This window comes from Pelobates fuscus, chromosome 6 (assembly GCF_036172605.1).
Source record: "Pelobates fuscus isolate aPelFus1 chromosome 6, aPelFus1.pri, whole genome shotgun sequence".
NCBI classification, from domain to species: Eukaryota; Metazoa; Chordata; class Amphibia; order Anura; family Pelobatidae; genus Pelobates; species Pelobates fuscus.
The window spans coordinates 72,601,801-72,617,382 of NC_086322.1; the positions used below are offsets into that span (position 1 = coordinate 72,601,801).

General features: G+C 43.9%; 1 protein-coding gene across 1 annotated transcript in view; it reads right to left on the reverse strand.

The window, feature by feature from the left end:
• Positions 1-15,582, reverse strand: part of CCKAR (cholecystokinin A receptor) — a 46,418-nt gene that overhangs the window by 3,683 nt on the left and 27,153 nt on the right. Inside the window, exon 4 of the mRNA XM_063459905.1 lies at positions 3,519-3,637. Coding sequence (XP_063315975.1) covers positions 3,519-3,637 — 119 coding nt within the window. The remainder of the gene's footprint in view (positions 1-3,518; positions 3,638-15,582) is intronic.

The window sequence follows — 15,582 nt, forward strand, 5'->3', positions numbered from 1 at the left end:
TGGGGCGGCAGAAATCCTTGCACCGGCTCTGATGCTATAGACCAGTGATGGCGAACCTTTTTGAGCCCGAGTGCCCAAACCTCAATACATGCCAACTTTTTTCCCTCAAAGTGCCAACATGGCAATTAAAACTGAATACTGAGGTTTACGTTTAGAAAAAAACTACTCGTACAGTTAACAACTTTTGTTTTAAAAGAAGAACACAACAGAGAGATAAATTATAAAAATTTAAAATAATGATATAAATTAAGCTTATATTAGTATCTCCAACAAATGCAATACATACACACAGACTGCTGAACACATTCACACACCAACTGCTTAATACATACACACACCGAGACACAGACAGACTGCTAAATACACACACAGTCCGCTAAATACACGCACACTGCTGAGTACGCAGTCTGCTGAATACACGCACGCAGTCTGCTGAATACACACACACACACACACACACTGCTGAATACATAAAGACTGCTGAACACACACACATATACTGCATTGAGGGGTGCAGTGTATGTGTCTGTGTGTAATGTTGTGTGGGGGGGGTGGGGTGCTGTGTGTGGGGTTGTTGGGGTGCAGTGTGTGGGGGGTTGGGGTGCAGTGTGTGGGGTTTGGGGTGCAGTGTGTGGGGGGTTGGGGTGCAGTGTGTGGGGGGTTGGGGTGCAGTGTGTGGGGGGTTGGAATGCAGTGTGTGGGGGGGTGGGGTGCTTTGTGTGGGGGGGTAGGGTGCTGTGTGTGGGGGGGTAGGGTGCTGTGTGTGTGTGGGGGGGGGTAGGGTGCTGTTTGTGTTTGGGGGAAAGGGTGCTGTGTGTGTTTGGGGGAAAGGGTGCTGTGTGTGTTTGGGGGAAAGGGTGCTGTGAGTGTGGGGGGTAGGGGTGCTGTGAGTGTGGGGGGGTAGGGGTGCTGTGAGTGTGGGGGGGTAGGGGTGCTGTGTGTGTGGGGGGGGTAGGGGTGCTGTGTGTGTGGGGGGGTAGGGGTGCTGTGTGTGGGGGGGGGGTAGGGGTGCTGTGTGTAGGGCTGCTGTGGGTAGGGGTCCTGTGTGTAGGGGGGTAGGGGTGCTGTGGGTAGGGCTGCTGTGGGTAGGGGTCCTGTGTGTAGGGGGGTAGGGGTGCTGTGGATAGGGGTGCTGTGTGTAGGGGGATAGGGGGATAGGGGTGCTGTGGGTGCTGGGAGTAGGGGTGCTGTGGGTAGTGGGAGTAGGGGTGCTGGGGGTAGTGGGAGTAGGGGGAGTAGAAGGAGTAGGGGTGCTGGGGGTAGGGGGAGTAGGGGTGCTGGGGGTAGGGGGAGTAGAAGGAGTAGGGGTGCTGGGGGTAGTGGGAGTAGGGGTGCTGGGGTAGTGGGAGTAGGGGTGCTGGGGGTAGTGGGAGTAGGGGTGCTGGGAGTAGGGGGAGTAGAAGGAGTAGGGGTGCTGGGGGTAGTGGGAGTAGGGGTGCTGGGGTAGTGGGAGTAGGGGTGCTGGGGGTAGTGGGAGTAGAAGGAGTAGGGGTGCTGGGAGTAGGGGGAGTAGAAGGAGTAGGGGTGCTGGGGGTAGTGGGAGTAGGGGTGCTGGGGATAGTGGGAGTAGGGGTGCTGGGGGTAGTGGGAGTAGGGGTGCTGGGGATAGTGGGAGTAGGGGTGCTGGGGGTAGTGGGAGTAGGGGTGCTGGGAGTAGGGGTGCTGTGGTAGTAGGGGTACTGGGGGTAGTGGGAGTAGGAGTGCTGGGGGTAGTGGGAGTAGGAGTGCTGGGAGTAGAAGGAGTAGGGGTGCTGGGGGTAGTGGGAGTAGAAGGAGTAGGGGTGCTGGGGGTAGGGGGAGTAGGGGTGCTGGGGGTAGTGGGAGTAGGGGTGCTGAGGGTAGGGGGAGTAGAAGGAGTAGGGGTTCTGGGGGTAGTGGGAGTAGGGGTGCTGGGGGTAGGGGGAGTAGGGGTGCTGGGAGTAGGGGGAGTAGAAGGAGTAGGGGTGCTGGGGGTAGGGGGAGTAGGGGTGCTGGGGGTAGTGGGAGTAGGGGTGCTGAGGGAAGGGGGAGTAGAAGGAGTAGGGGTTCTGGGGGTAGTGGGAGTAGGGGTGCTGGGGGTAGGGGGAGTAGGGGTGCTGGGAGTAGGGGGAGTAGAAGGAGTAGGGGTGCTGGGGGTAGTGGGAGTAGGGGTGCTGGGAGTAGGGGTGCTGGGGGTAGTGGGAGTAGGGTGCTGGGGGTAGTGGGAGTAGAAGGAGTAGGGGTGCTGGGGGTAGTGGGAGTAGGGGTGCTGGGAGTAGGGGTGCTGGGGGTAAGGGGGGTAGGTTATAAAATCAATATACCACCCTTATCCTTCTTGTTACCTTTGGTGAAGGGGAGGGGGGGGAACACAGTCATCCCTGGTGGTCCGGTGGTGATATGCAGGACAGGACAGGTCCTGCAGCTCTCCTGTCCTCCCGCGCGATGCTGTGTGGAGCGTTGCCATGGTAACGCGAGGTAACGCTCCACACAGCTCGCGGGAGGACGGGAGAGCTGCTTCCTCGATCCCTCCCCCCTGCTTCCGGTCCTGCCGACACGGAAGCAGAGTAGGCGCCTGCCGTTTTGGGCAGGCAGGCGCCTACTCTGCAGTGATGGCAAAGGTATGGCCGCGTGCCCACAGAGAGGGCCCGGCGTGCAACCTGTGGCACGCGTGCCATAGGTTCGCCATCACTGCTATAGACTGACTATGCCTCAACATCTACACCATGCTCAGGGACTTATTTGCCACGAGGCAAACAAGGCATTTGCCTTGGGTGGCACTTTCCAGGGGGCAGCAGAAAATGCCACCCCCAAATGCCCAGGCAAATGTCTTGTTAGCCTGACGTCATATTCTGGCTCCCAGCATCCCTCTCCGGCACGCGAGGGAGCTGAGCAGAGACAGCTCAATAATCAGTGCTCCCTCACCAGCGCCGCCCGCCTAGAATGTTAGTTAGCCTCGCGGCAAATAAGTCACTGAGCACGGTGTAGATGTTGAGGCATAGTCAGTCTATAGCATCAGAGCCGGGGCAAGGATTTCTGCCTAGAGATCGAAATATTGCAATTTTCCAAATAAATCTGCTGTTTAACCTGATCCTTGAGTGCCTGGACCACAACGTTATCCAACTACTCTATTTGTAGACACAGAACAAGATGTCTTTCTGTGTTTTGTTTATGTTTTATATTTTTAATGCATTATTCATATAATATATTTTTAAAAAGGAAGCAATCGTACCATACAATATTTCTTTCAGTGAAACTTATTTGCAGGTTCTTGGAATTTGTAAACATAGAAGCCATGGTAAGAGCTACTGCCCACTATATTCAAACATTTTATATTGAGTCTGAGTGCTGATTTAATTTGTTTCATGTAATTATGCCAAAAAGCTAGTAGCACCAGTAAAATTGATTCTGTTTATATATAGTCACTCATTACAAACCAATTTAATTGTACCCAAATTACACTTTATATTTTCTTTTTACTATCTTATATGATTTGGTAAATGACACTTAAAGTTTAATCAAACTACTTAAATTACATTTTAATTTTCACAGCCAAATTATACCTTTTCTTTGGTTGACTTCAAACCGTATCCCTCTGTATAACTCGAGTGATATTAATCCGTAGGCTATTGACATAACAATCCCAGGAACAAGAAAAAGGATTAACAGCAAGAAGGTATACCTACAAAAACAGACACACAGATCACAGTTATTTTCCTTAATACTAATAATGTAAACCGTTTACAAATTAAAAAAGACAATTCTCAAATCTGTTGACCCCAAATGTTTTTGTAAACCCTTAACACATTAAGCAAGGCAACAAGTAGCCCTATCTCCGTCCAGGTATCGTAAGTACCAAACATGAAGAGGTTGAACAAGTACTATCCAGAGACATGGTATAATAGATAGATGCATATTACAGTTCTCTACAGTGGCCAGAGATCATGCTATGTCTAGAGAAGACAACATGACAAAGAGAACGGTCAAATAACAACTCAAGGTCAAAATAGTAAAGAAGTAGACTGAGTCGATAAACCAGTCAAGTCATGGATATCAGAAGGCAAGGTCAAGAACAAGACACACATACCAGAAAATACATAAAGATAAAAAATAAACTATTGGGATCACAAGGAAACCACAACAGGGGAATGTTTATATAGTTATGGTCCCTGCAGACAATGCTGTGACATTACTGCATACACAAAATCTAAGTGTGCATGTACACAGGAATGATGGAAGCACAAAAACAGCAGTGTCTGTAAAATGATGCGCAGGTGTTTTTAGAATGAAAGGATGCAGAATGACACACGGCCTTGTCAGTATATTTATATCGGCAGACATTTTGTGCTAAGACAAAGTTCCATTGTAAGGAAGAGGTAAAGGAAAGTTTAGACATGTCAAAAAGTTAGATTTAACCCCTTAAGGACACATGACATGTGTGACATGTCATGATTCCCTTTTATTCCAGAAGTTTGGTCCTTAAGTGGTTTAAGGTATATGCCCGACGCTCTGTCTAGGGTAAATCCTTTGAAGCTGACAGCAAATTTGAGTTATGCAGTCATAAAATAGATAAAGGAATGACGTAGAAATCATCAAATTAAGTTAACTCTTTCCAGGACAAGAAATTTTGGTGATGTAATTGCGCCATCTACTGACCAAAAACTAGATAATTCTAGATAAGGTAGACACACCTCCAGTTCCCTATCCGTCTGATCAACTAATGACGTGCAGAGAGTTTGGCCCTTTAAAAAGTAAGAACAAAGGGAAATTTGGACACTCAGATTCAGGACACACATTGAGGAGACACTCTGGGACTGACACTCAAATCTGGCATTCAAAGACATTTACTCTTTGAACACATTCAAACTCTCTTGAAACAACTTAAGAAACAATTTCCTGGACACCTATAACTTTCTAACCAACACCACTTTTCTATTACATACAATCCTATATACATTAATCATACTTGCATTCAATTTCCTGGGACTATCTGCTCATCTGATAAGAACATCTACAACATAACTATGTAAAATTAATTGAAATTTTACATAGCAGGAATATATGCCTGGATAAATCAGCCAGATTTAACAATTAGAAATCTTAGTTAACTAAAGAATGTATGGGTATAAAACTTCCATTCTGCAGGTGGAATCAAGATAACGATATATTAATGATATATTTGTCACTGTTAGCATGTCACATTTATCCAGATGTATTGATTTGCTCTGAAATAAGATAGTGCATCTTATGTAGGGAAATTAAAATTCGGCTAAAGTAAAATCCGGTAGATTATTCTTATTGGATGGTTCCAGGAATGGTTAATGATCTGGTATGAACATTGCTTTGAAAATTGCAACAGAATAGGATATTATATGCCTAGGAGGATTCTAGCCAGCATTGAAAGGGTTACTGTTAGCCAAGGTTTTATTGCTTCTCGCTGCGCTGTGAGTTCTAGGGTTCTGTGTGAAGTTGGTTTCTAAGTGAAGCACCCTATCATAAATTTTGTTAAGTTTTGACAACTGGTTACTTTTTAGTTTATTTGTTTAAACATTGCCATTTGTTATACCTAAATATTCACTGATTATTATCACGCATGTTACATATTATTAGTATTTTCTTATTATTGTCACAATAAATTATAATTTTATAAAAAATTGTGATTTACTGTGTGGAGTAAAAATCCTCAAATGAGCGTTCTCTAGGATCTAAGAGAATTAAATATAGTGTGTAATTCTCAATATAAATTTGATATAATAAAAATTATTAAATAAATTTTTGATAATTTGAATGAAAATATTATTTTAATATTTTCACCCCATACATATCCCCACAGCCTGAGATGTCCTGTAGACAGCCACAGGTAAAATTATAATCCTAATTAAATAATTAAATTAATTTATTCTAAAATTTGGATTTATTTTGAAAATCACTAGTTGTGGGCTACTTTGTGTCATGTCAGTGTTTGGTTTGTTTAATTTTGATGATTTAATTGTATTTACTGTATGTGGGCATTATGCGCAAATGCAGACAATTTTTTACATTCTGTTGACATTTTTAGTAACCTATTGTCAGGATCGGGACAGGGATCCAACACGCAGGGTACAAAGAGTGGAAAGGTACGTATACCGGTCCTTAGAATGGCCGGACTAACGTACCGAGAGTAATAGAGAATAGTCAGAGACAAGCCGAGGTCGAGGGAACGAGAAGACAGATAAGCGAGAGACAAGCCGGGTCAAGGGATAACAGAGAAGCAGGGTAGTACAACAAGCCGAGTCAAAACCAAATAGAGCAAACTAGAATACCAGAGCACTGAGTGACTAGACAAGCTAGAACCACGACAGGGCAATGAGCTGAAGAGAGAAGCAAGCTTAAATACCCTGGCTCCGGATGGTAAACACGCCTCTAATAAGTGCCGATTGGATATCGGACACTTGAGTGACAGGTCGCTCGTGATAGCGTCATGACGTCACGTATTGAGCGTCCTGCTAGAAAAGGATGTGGATTCCTCGCGGCCGGTGTTTAAGTGGCCGGATGAACCGCGAGGAACGGAGGAAACAGCTCGCCTGGATGGATAAACCACCAAGTCTCTCCCTCCCTTAGAGGTAGAGGCCTCAGGTACCCTGACAGTACCCCCCCTCTCAGATACGCCCACCGGGCGGAAGGAACCGGGGCGAGATGGGAAGCGGAGGTGAAATGCTCTGCGAAGGCGAGAAGCATGAACGTCCTCCTGAGGTACCCAACTCCTCTCCTCAGGACCATATCCCCTCCAGTTGACCAGATATTGCAATTTTCCCCTTGAAATTCTGGAATCAACGATGGAGCTTACCTCGTACTCCTCCCGACCCTCCACCTGCACAGGACGAGGCGAGGAGACCTTAGAGGAGAATTTGTTGCAAATAAGGGGTTTCAACAAGGAGACATGAAAAGAGTTAGGAATGCGTAAGGCAGGTGGCAGAGCAAGGCGATACGCAACCGGATTGATACGAGTGAGAACCCTGTAAGGGCCTATGTAGCGAGGAGCAAATTTCATAGATGGAACTTTTAGTCGAATATTCTTAGTACTTAACCATACCCTATCCCCAGGAACAAAAACAGGAGCCGCTTTTCTATGCTTGTCAGCGTGTTTCTTGAACAACGAGGAACTATGTAACAGAATTTGCCGAGTCTGGTCCCATAATTTCTTCAGGTTGGCGACATGATCATCAACCGACGGTATCCCCTGAGAAGAGGAAACCGAAGGAAAAATCGAAGGATGAAAGCCATAGTTCATGAAGAAAGGGCTAGAGCGAGTTGAATCGCAAACAAGGTTATTGTGTGCGAACTCCGCCCAAGGAATCAGACCGACCCAATCGTCCTGGTGTTCGGAAACAAAGCAACGCAGATACTGTTCGATCTTTTGATTGGTACGTTCAGCAGCTCCGTTAGACTGAGGGTGATAGGCCGAGGAGAAGTTCAATTTGATGCCCATTTGAGAACAAAAGGATCTCCAGAAACGTGAGACAAATTGAGAGCCTCTATCAGAAACAATCTCCGAAGGAATCCCATGTAGGCGAAAAACCTCTCTTGCAAAAATCTCCGCCAATTCAGGAGAAGTCGGAAGTTTAGGTAATGGCACGAAATGGGCCATCTTAGTAAATCTATCCACTACCGTGAGAATAACAGTCTGTCTCTTGGAAGCAGGCAAATCAACGATAAAGTCTATGGACAAACAGGACCAAGGTTTCTCAGGAATGTCCAAGGGGTGTAACAGGCCACATGGAGATGCATGAGGTAGTTTAGTCTTGGCACACGTCTCACAAGCTGCGACGAACTCCTCAATATCTTTTCGAAGTGAAGGCCACCAGAAATCCTTGGATATCAAAGAGTATGTCTTGCGAATACCAGGATGACCAGCTATTTTACTTTCGTGAAAACATTGTAAGAGCTCCAGTTGAAGTTCAGGAGGAACAAAGTTTCTTCCCTCAGGAGTGTTTCCGGGAGCTAGATGTTGTGACTTCAAGATCTGGTCAAGTAGCGGAGAATGAATTTTGAGACTGGTATTAGCAATAATATTGCATTTGGGTACAATGGAGGACATGAGTGGTTCAACTGAAGCAGAGGGCTCATATTGGCGAGATAGCGCATCGGCTTTAGAATTCTTTGACCCAGGTCTGTAAGTCAGAACGTAATTGAAATGGGTAAGAAACAATGACCAACGAGCCTGCCTGGAGGACAACCGCTTAGCCTCTCCGATATAAGACAAATTTTTGTGGTCAGTAAGAATGGTAACAGGATGTAATGTACCTTCCAATAAATGTCTCCACTCCTTCAAAGCCTTGATAACCGCTAGTAATTCTCTGTCACCAATGTCATATCTGCTTTCAGTACCGGTCAATTTTTTAGAGAAAAATCCACATGGATGTAATGGTTTATCAACCCCCAGCCTTTGAGATAGGACAGCACCTAAACCAGTCTCTGATGCGTCTACCTCAAGTAGAAAAGGCAGAGAAGTGTCGGGGTGAACTAAAATTGGAGCGGAAGCGAAAAGCTCCTTGAGAGTTTTGAACGCAAGGAGAGCTTCAGTAGTCCAATTCTTAGTATCAGCCCCCTGTTTGGTCATATTAGTGATAGGTACGATAATGGAAGAATAGCCCTTAATAAAGCGCCTGTAATAATTAGAAAAACCAATAAATCTCTGTATGGCTTTAAGACCTTTGGGTAAAGGCCACTCTAGAATGGATTGGAGCTTATCCGGATCCATCTTAAATCCCTCCCCAGAGATCACATAGCCGAGAAAGGTTACCTGGGTTTGATCAAAGCTACATTTCTCTAACTTGCAGTACAAGCCATGCTGGAGAAGCTTGTGCAAAACCCTCCTGACTTGCTTGTGATGAGTCTCAATCTCACTAGAATGAATGAGTATATCATCTAGGTATACAATGACGCAATCTTGCTGAAATTCCCTAAGAACCTCATTTATCAGATCCTGGAATACAGCTGGCGCATTGCATAACCCAAAAGGCATAACAGTATATTCATAGTGACCATATCGAGTATTGAATGCCGTCATCCACTCATGTCCCTGCTGGATTCTCACCAAGTTATATGCCCCTCTGAGGTCTAACTTGGTGAAAATTGTAGAGCCCTTCAAACGATCGAAGAGTTCGGTGATCAAGGGAATCGGGTAGGCATTTTTAATGGTTATCTTATTCAAGCCTCGATAATCAATACAAGGTCTCAAAGAACCATCTTTCTTTTTAACAAAAAAAAATCCAGCCCCGGCAGGGGAGGAGGACCTCCTGATGAATCCCTTGTCTAAATTCTCGTGAATATACTCCTCTAGAACTGAGTTCTCTTTTGTAGATAATGGGTATACATGACCTCTGGGAGGCATGGTACCAGGGAGTAGGTTAATTTTGCAATCAAAGGACCTGTGTGGGGGTAAGGTATCGGCTTTCTTTTTGTCAAATACTGCCTTTAAATCTAGATACTGAGGCGGAATTTGTGTCTCTGTAGGATTGTCAGAGGTAGTCGATGTATTAGTTAATCCGAGAGGTAAGACCTTCCGCAAGCATTTTTCTTGACAATTCTCTCCCCACGAAACTATCTCCCCTGACTCCCAATTAATAATAGGGTTGTGTCTCCTCAACCAGGAGTACCCCAGGACTATGGGAATAGACGGAGAAGAAATGAGCATTAAGGATATATCCTCTTTATGTAGGATGCCAACAGTTAAGTTAATCGGCATGGTCTCATGGAAAATAACAGGCTCAAGTAACGGTCTACCATCGATGGCCTCAACAGCCAGTGGTGTCTCTTTTAACTGGGATGGGATAGCATGCTTGGCAACAAAACCCTGATCTATAAAGCTCTCAGCAGCTCCAGAATCGATTAGTGCCATAGTCTTTACTACTCCCTTCTCCCACCTCAAAGAAACGGGTAATAGAAGCCTGAACTCTTTGTAATTGTGAATAGAGGACAAAGTAGAAACACCCAAGGCCTGTCCTCTAGAGAAACTTAGGTGCGAGCGTTTCCCGAACGATTAGGACAATTTAGGCGTAAATGTCCTCTGACTCCACAATACATACATAAACCCTCCCTTCTTCTGTACTGTCTCTCTCTCTCTGTGAGATGAGTACTGCCTATCTGCATAGGTTCAGAAATACGTAAGTCCTCGAACTCAGAATTTTGAAAGGTAGGCGCTAGTTTAAAGGAGGGTCTACGGGTCCTATCTCGAGTGTTCTGCCTCTCTCTTATGCGTTCATCAATACGAGATATAAAAGAAATTAAATCCTCCAAATTCTCAGGGAGTTCTCTAGTAGCGACTTCGTCAAGAATTACATCTGATAACCCATTCAGAAACACATCTATATAAGCCTGTTCGTTCCACTTAACTTCTGCCGCCAAGGACCTGAACTCTAGTGCGTAGTCCACAAGTGTTCGATTGTCCTGTCTAAGGCGCAACAGTAATCTAGCTGCATTGACCTTTCTACCAGGAGGGTCAAAAGTTCTTCTAAACGCAGCTACAAAGGCATTATAATTATAGACTAGTGGATTATCATTCTCCCATAAAGGATTGGCCCATCTCAGAGCTTTCTCAATGAGTAAAGTAATAACAAATCCAACCTTCGCTCTATCTGTAGGATAAGAGCGGGGTTGTAATTCGAAATGGATGCTAATCTGGTTCAGAAAACCACGGCACTTCTCCGGTGACCCGCCATAACGTACTGGTGGGGTAATACGGGAAGAAGCACCTACAGTGGCTACCTCTAGACCTGAGACTGCAGGAGAAATAGAAGGAGTACGTGTCTCCTCAGGTGGGTTACTAGCACGAGACAAAAGTGCCTGTAGTGCTAGAGCCATCTGATCCATCCTATGCTCCATGGCGTCAAACCTGGGATCAGAAGAACCAAGCTGACTGTTTGTACCTGCAGGATCCATTGGCCCTGTCGTAATGTCAGGATCGGGACAGGGATCCAACACGCAGGGTACAAAGAGTGGAAAGGTACGTATACCGGTCCTTAGAATGGCCGGACTAACGTACCGAGAGTAATAGAGAATAGTCAGAGACAAGCCGAGGTCGAGGGAACGAGAAGACAGATAAGCGAGAGACAAGCCGGGTCAAGGGATAACAGAGAAGCAGGGTAGTACAACAAGCCGAGTCAAAACCAAATAGAGCAAACTAGAATACCAGAGCACTGAGTGACTAGACAAGCTAGAACCACGACAGGGCAATGAGCTGAAGAGAGAAGCAAGCTTAAATACCCTGGCTCCGGATGGTAAACACGCCTCTAATAAGTGCCGATTGGATATCGGACACTTGAGTGACAGGTCGCTCGTGATAGCGTCATGACGTCACGTATTGAGCGTCCTGCTAGAAAAGGATGTGGATTCCTCGCGGCCGGTGTTTAAGTGGCCGGATGAACCGCGAGGAACGGAGGAAACAGCTCGCCTGGATGGATAAACCACCAAGTCTCTCCCTCCCTTAGAGGTAGAGGCCTCAGGTACCCTGACACCTATACTACTAGTAATGCCTTCAGGGTATTTACAAACAACCTAGAACTAAGATATTTGACCTTTTTTTTTTTTTTGTGCATTGATACAGTCACAAGTTAAGTATTTGCATACTTATGTTACAAAACATAGATCAATATAATACATAGTACCCATAACTAGGCACCTGCACATTGTAATAGAGAGGTGGAAGTGCATAAATATTTACACTGAACAGTGAATATTGCGTTGTATAGATGATTAGTTGTCTGCATGATATTTTATATTATAAAGGGAGAGGCATGTTCAATCGAGCACTCAGAATAAGAATCCACCCAGGAGTTCCCTGTGATAGTCTGTTGGTGAACAATGCCCAAAGGATTAAAAAGAGGCAGACATAATGTCATAAGATACAGCAGGGAAAGCAGTAAACAAAGGAGAAAAACAATATTGATTAAAATAAAACAATTGCTCTACATTGACTCTTGTTGGAGAAATAGAGATGAGTGACAAGGTGTCAGCAGGAGACCCAGTCCCAGAACCAAGATCAGCCTATACCCTCCAGGGGCAGAACACAGTTGCTCCAGGCCAGGAGATCAGCTGACTCTCCCATCTGATGCGCTGACTAGGCCACGCTGTGTCAAGCGGAGGATTCCGTTAGTACGGTGAGAAGTATGGTTATCAACTGCTCCAAGGAAGAATAGTCAATTTGGAGATTCACCAATTTTGAAATGAGAATGTCAATAAGCAAGTAATCCAATAACATTGGAAGATAAGCGAGGAACCCTCTCAAAGCACTTCTCTCTAACATAGAAGTAAGGCCTCGCCCCTCTATTTGATCATTTTTATCAGGGAGCTATCTACCAAAAGGCTGAAAGACCTAAATTGGTCTTTCAGCCAACTTTACTAATACTAAGGTAAAATTACTTAGTATTAGTAAATTCTGCCCCTATTCGCTATAGCGTGAGTAGGGGCATGTCTAGTAAAAAGTAAGCAGTCTGTACCCCACCCCCCGGCCTCCACCCCTGAGTGGCGGATGGGGACCCTAAATGAAAATGAGGGATGACCTATTGTCCTCCCCCCAGCCCCCATGAGTGGCGGCTGGGGGCCCTAAATTATAATATATATTTTTTTTAATAAAGACCTACCTACCCCCCTCACTCTAAGTGTCACCCTAAATAGTGAATGCTTTCCTATCGACTGTTTGAATGCGCACACGGCACTTGCCGCACATGCACATCCAGCTCCACTCGGGAGCTGACGTTGGCGGGGGAGGAGCGCCAAGGGAGGGGAGCCCTGAGGGTGGGGGTCCTAAGGATGCTATAGTGTCAGGAAAACATGTTTGTTTTCCTGACACTATAGTAAACCTTTAACATTGTTGCATAAGCTTTATAATAGTTATAACAATAAATCATTTAAAAAATGTATACAATATATTAAATCATTTCATATGCACAATATGAAATCAAGGCCACAGTGTTTTTTCTGTCCAAAAAAATAAACATTAACCCCTTAAGGACCAAACTTCTGGAATAAAAGGGAATCATGACATGTCACACATGGCATGTGTCCTTAACCCCTTAAGGATACATGACGTGTGTGACATGTCATGATTCCCTTTTATTCCAGAAGTTTGGTCCTTAAGGGGTTAAGGGGTTAAAGGGACACTTTAAGCACCATAAACACTGCAGGACTCTGTAGTAGTTATGGTGCCATAAATCTGCTATTGCCATCCTACAGAAAGCTGTCAATTGCTGCCATTTTTGAAAAGCACTGAATATAAATTTTTGAGTCATAAATGTTGAAGTCTAGCTGCGTGTCTTAGAGAACAATGGCCTTAATTTAATACATTTTCCAAATGATTCAATACTGTTAGAAAAACACCCAAATGAGTTTTCTACAGAATTTGCCATTGAAGTCTATGGGGATTTTTGTTGATAAATTCATTGGAATTTTTTTCTAGCTGAATCAAATTATTCGGAAAGCTTATTAAATTGAGGCTGGTGTAATTTACAGTGAACGACAGGCAAAATACAAAGGTCTTGATATTTGAATAAGCTTTTTAAATGATTTTAATTTTTTTTATAAACTTTAAAATTATTTAATATTTTTTAAAATATTTTCATATTTAGATTTATATATATATATATATCATTTTTTTTCATTCAAAGTTTTTATTGAGGTATATTTTAAATAACACAAAAGTCCCTCTGGGCCTCCGCAGTGTAGGTTCACCCGCACCACGGGCTTTAACCCCTTAAGGACACATGACATGTGTGACACGTCATGATTCCCTTTTATTCCAGAAGTTTGGTCCTTAAGGGGTTAAGTAATCTGGAGCCGGTCACAAGGCCCTCTCCAAAACCATAGACAGCTCAGGGCACCAATACTGCCCACAGGCAGATTAAATTCGCACTGAGGCATCAGCACCTCACCAGCGACCTCTTTGCACTGGCCACACAGCTAGACCTGATAGACCTTGGCCACCGACCACCGGTCTGTCGGACGTCTCAGCACCCCCAGAAGTAGGGCTCACAGCATGAAGTGAATTATTATCCAGACTCCCACAAACTCAAGGGGGTAAGAATGATTTGCGCCACAACAGGGCGCACATAACTACTTGATGCATTTAATTGTTTTTACAGTTTTATATATATATATATATATATATATATATATATATATATATATATATATATATATATATTTTATTAGTTTGAAAGAAAAAGTTAAAAAGTTTAGCCAAAAATATTAAATCAATAAAAAAACAATCCAAAAATATTCATTAATTTGAGGGCATAATTTGAGTCCATTTGTGAGATCACCTTGTACAGTAGCACCACACACTCTTGGTTTCAAAAGATGAGATGCCAAATGTAATTAAAGTTACTTCCCTTATGCTTTTACATATACCCAATTTATTCACACTTAAATGTTTACTGCAAACATGTTCTTTATTCAATAATAATATGTAAGGGGTTGCAAAAATAAAAATGCACCTTTTTCTCCCTTTTAACCTAGGTATCCTGGCAGTTTTGCGATAGCTGCAATGTTTTTATTGAACCATTAACTGTTATGCATTTGGAAGCATTAGCATGCATGGGTCCAAATAAGTCTCAGTAGCAGGTGGTACGTATGATTATTGTATTATTTTCATAACTGGATATTCTAGAACTTGCTAAATAGTGTATTTTCCAATAAATCAATGCAAAAACAACTGTCAAGTGGAACACACTGTTTCAACATTCATCCAATTATAGGACTGCCAAGTATCTGGTTAACGTGCAGAAACTGAATAAAAGCTAAAAAAACAAACAAACAAGTAAAACTTGCCTGTGTTTTAATTTTGAATGAAGCTTAGAGGAACACTCCAAGCACCCTAACCATTACAGCCCAGACTTTAATTCATACCCAAACAAATCAATCACCTGGCATTTACCCGTGGAGTCCTATCAATGTATAAGATTCAATAGGTAAATTCTGGATGATCGATTTGTCTGGTTGTGGATTAAAAGGCATTTGACTTGGATGAACCACTCAAAACAAACATTTGCACAAGTCTAGTGATTATGGTGCCTGAAGTTCCCTGGCATTCTCCCAGGCTAAGTAGTCAAGCCATTTTGCTAATGGTTTTACAATTTACCTGGAATTCACAGCACTGTGAACATCTTCTTGTGCAGTCAGAAGCTCTCTGCATTGAACCAAGCCTTAGGATAAATTAGCTCTATGGCTGAGAGTGCTTAGCTGCCTCTCTCAGACAATTAGTTGCAGGAGATTCTGGCTCCAAATAAGGCTGGAACAGACACCTGGTTCACCCCAGGTAAGTTGTTGAACCGTTCTCAAATGTTTTGACTATATACTCGGGTCATTCAAGGCAAGACATTAAAGGGACAGTTAAGTGACCTTAAGGGACCATAACAATTTCATATACATGAAGTTGTTATGGTACCAGGAGGCCCCCGGCGCACTTTTACCTCAAGAGATTAAACCGTTCTCAAACAATTTAATCCCAAAGTTGCCTCCAGCGCCAATCTCAGCTCCCCCCAGGGGGCATGCATTTTCTGCAATTTACATTTAAGGAAACTCAGAGTGCCGCCAGGTGAATGGTATTTTTCTTTCTAAGCCAGTTTTCAGAATGGGAAGTCACTGACTGGC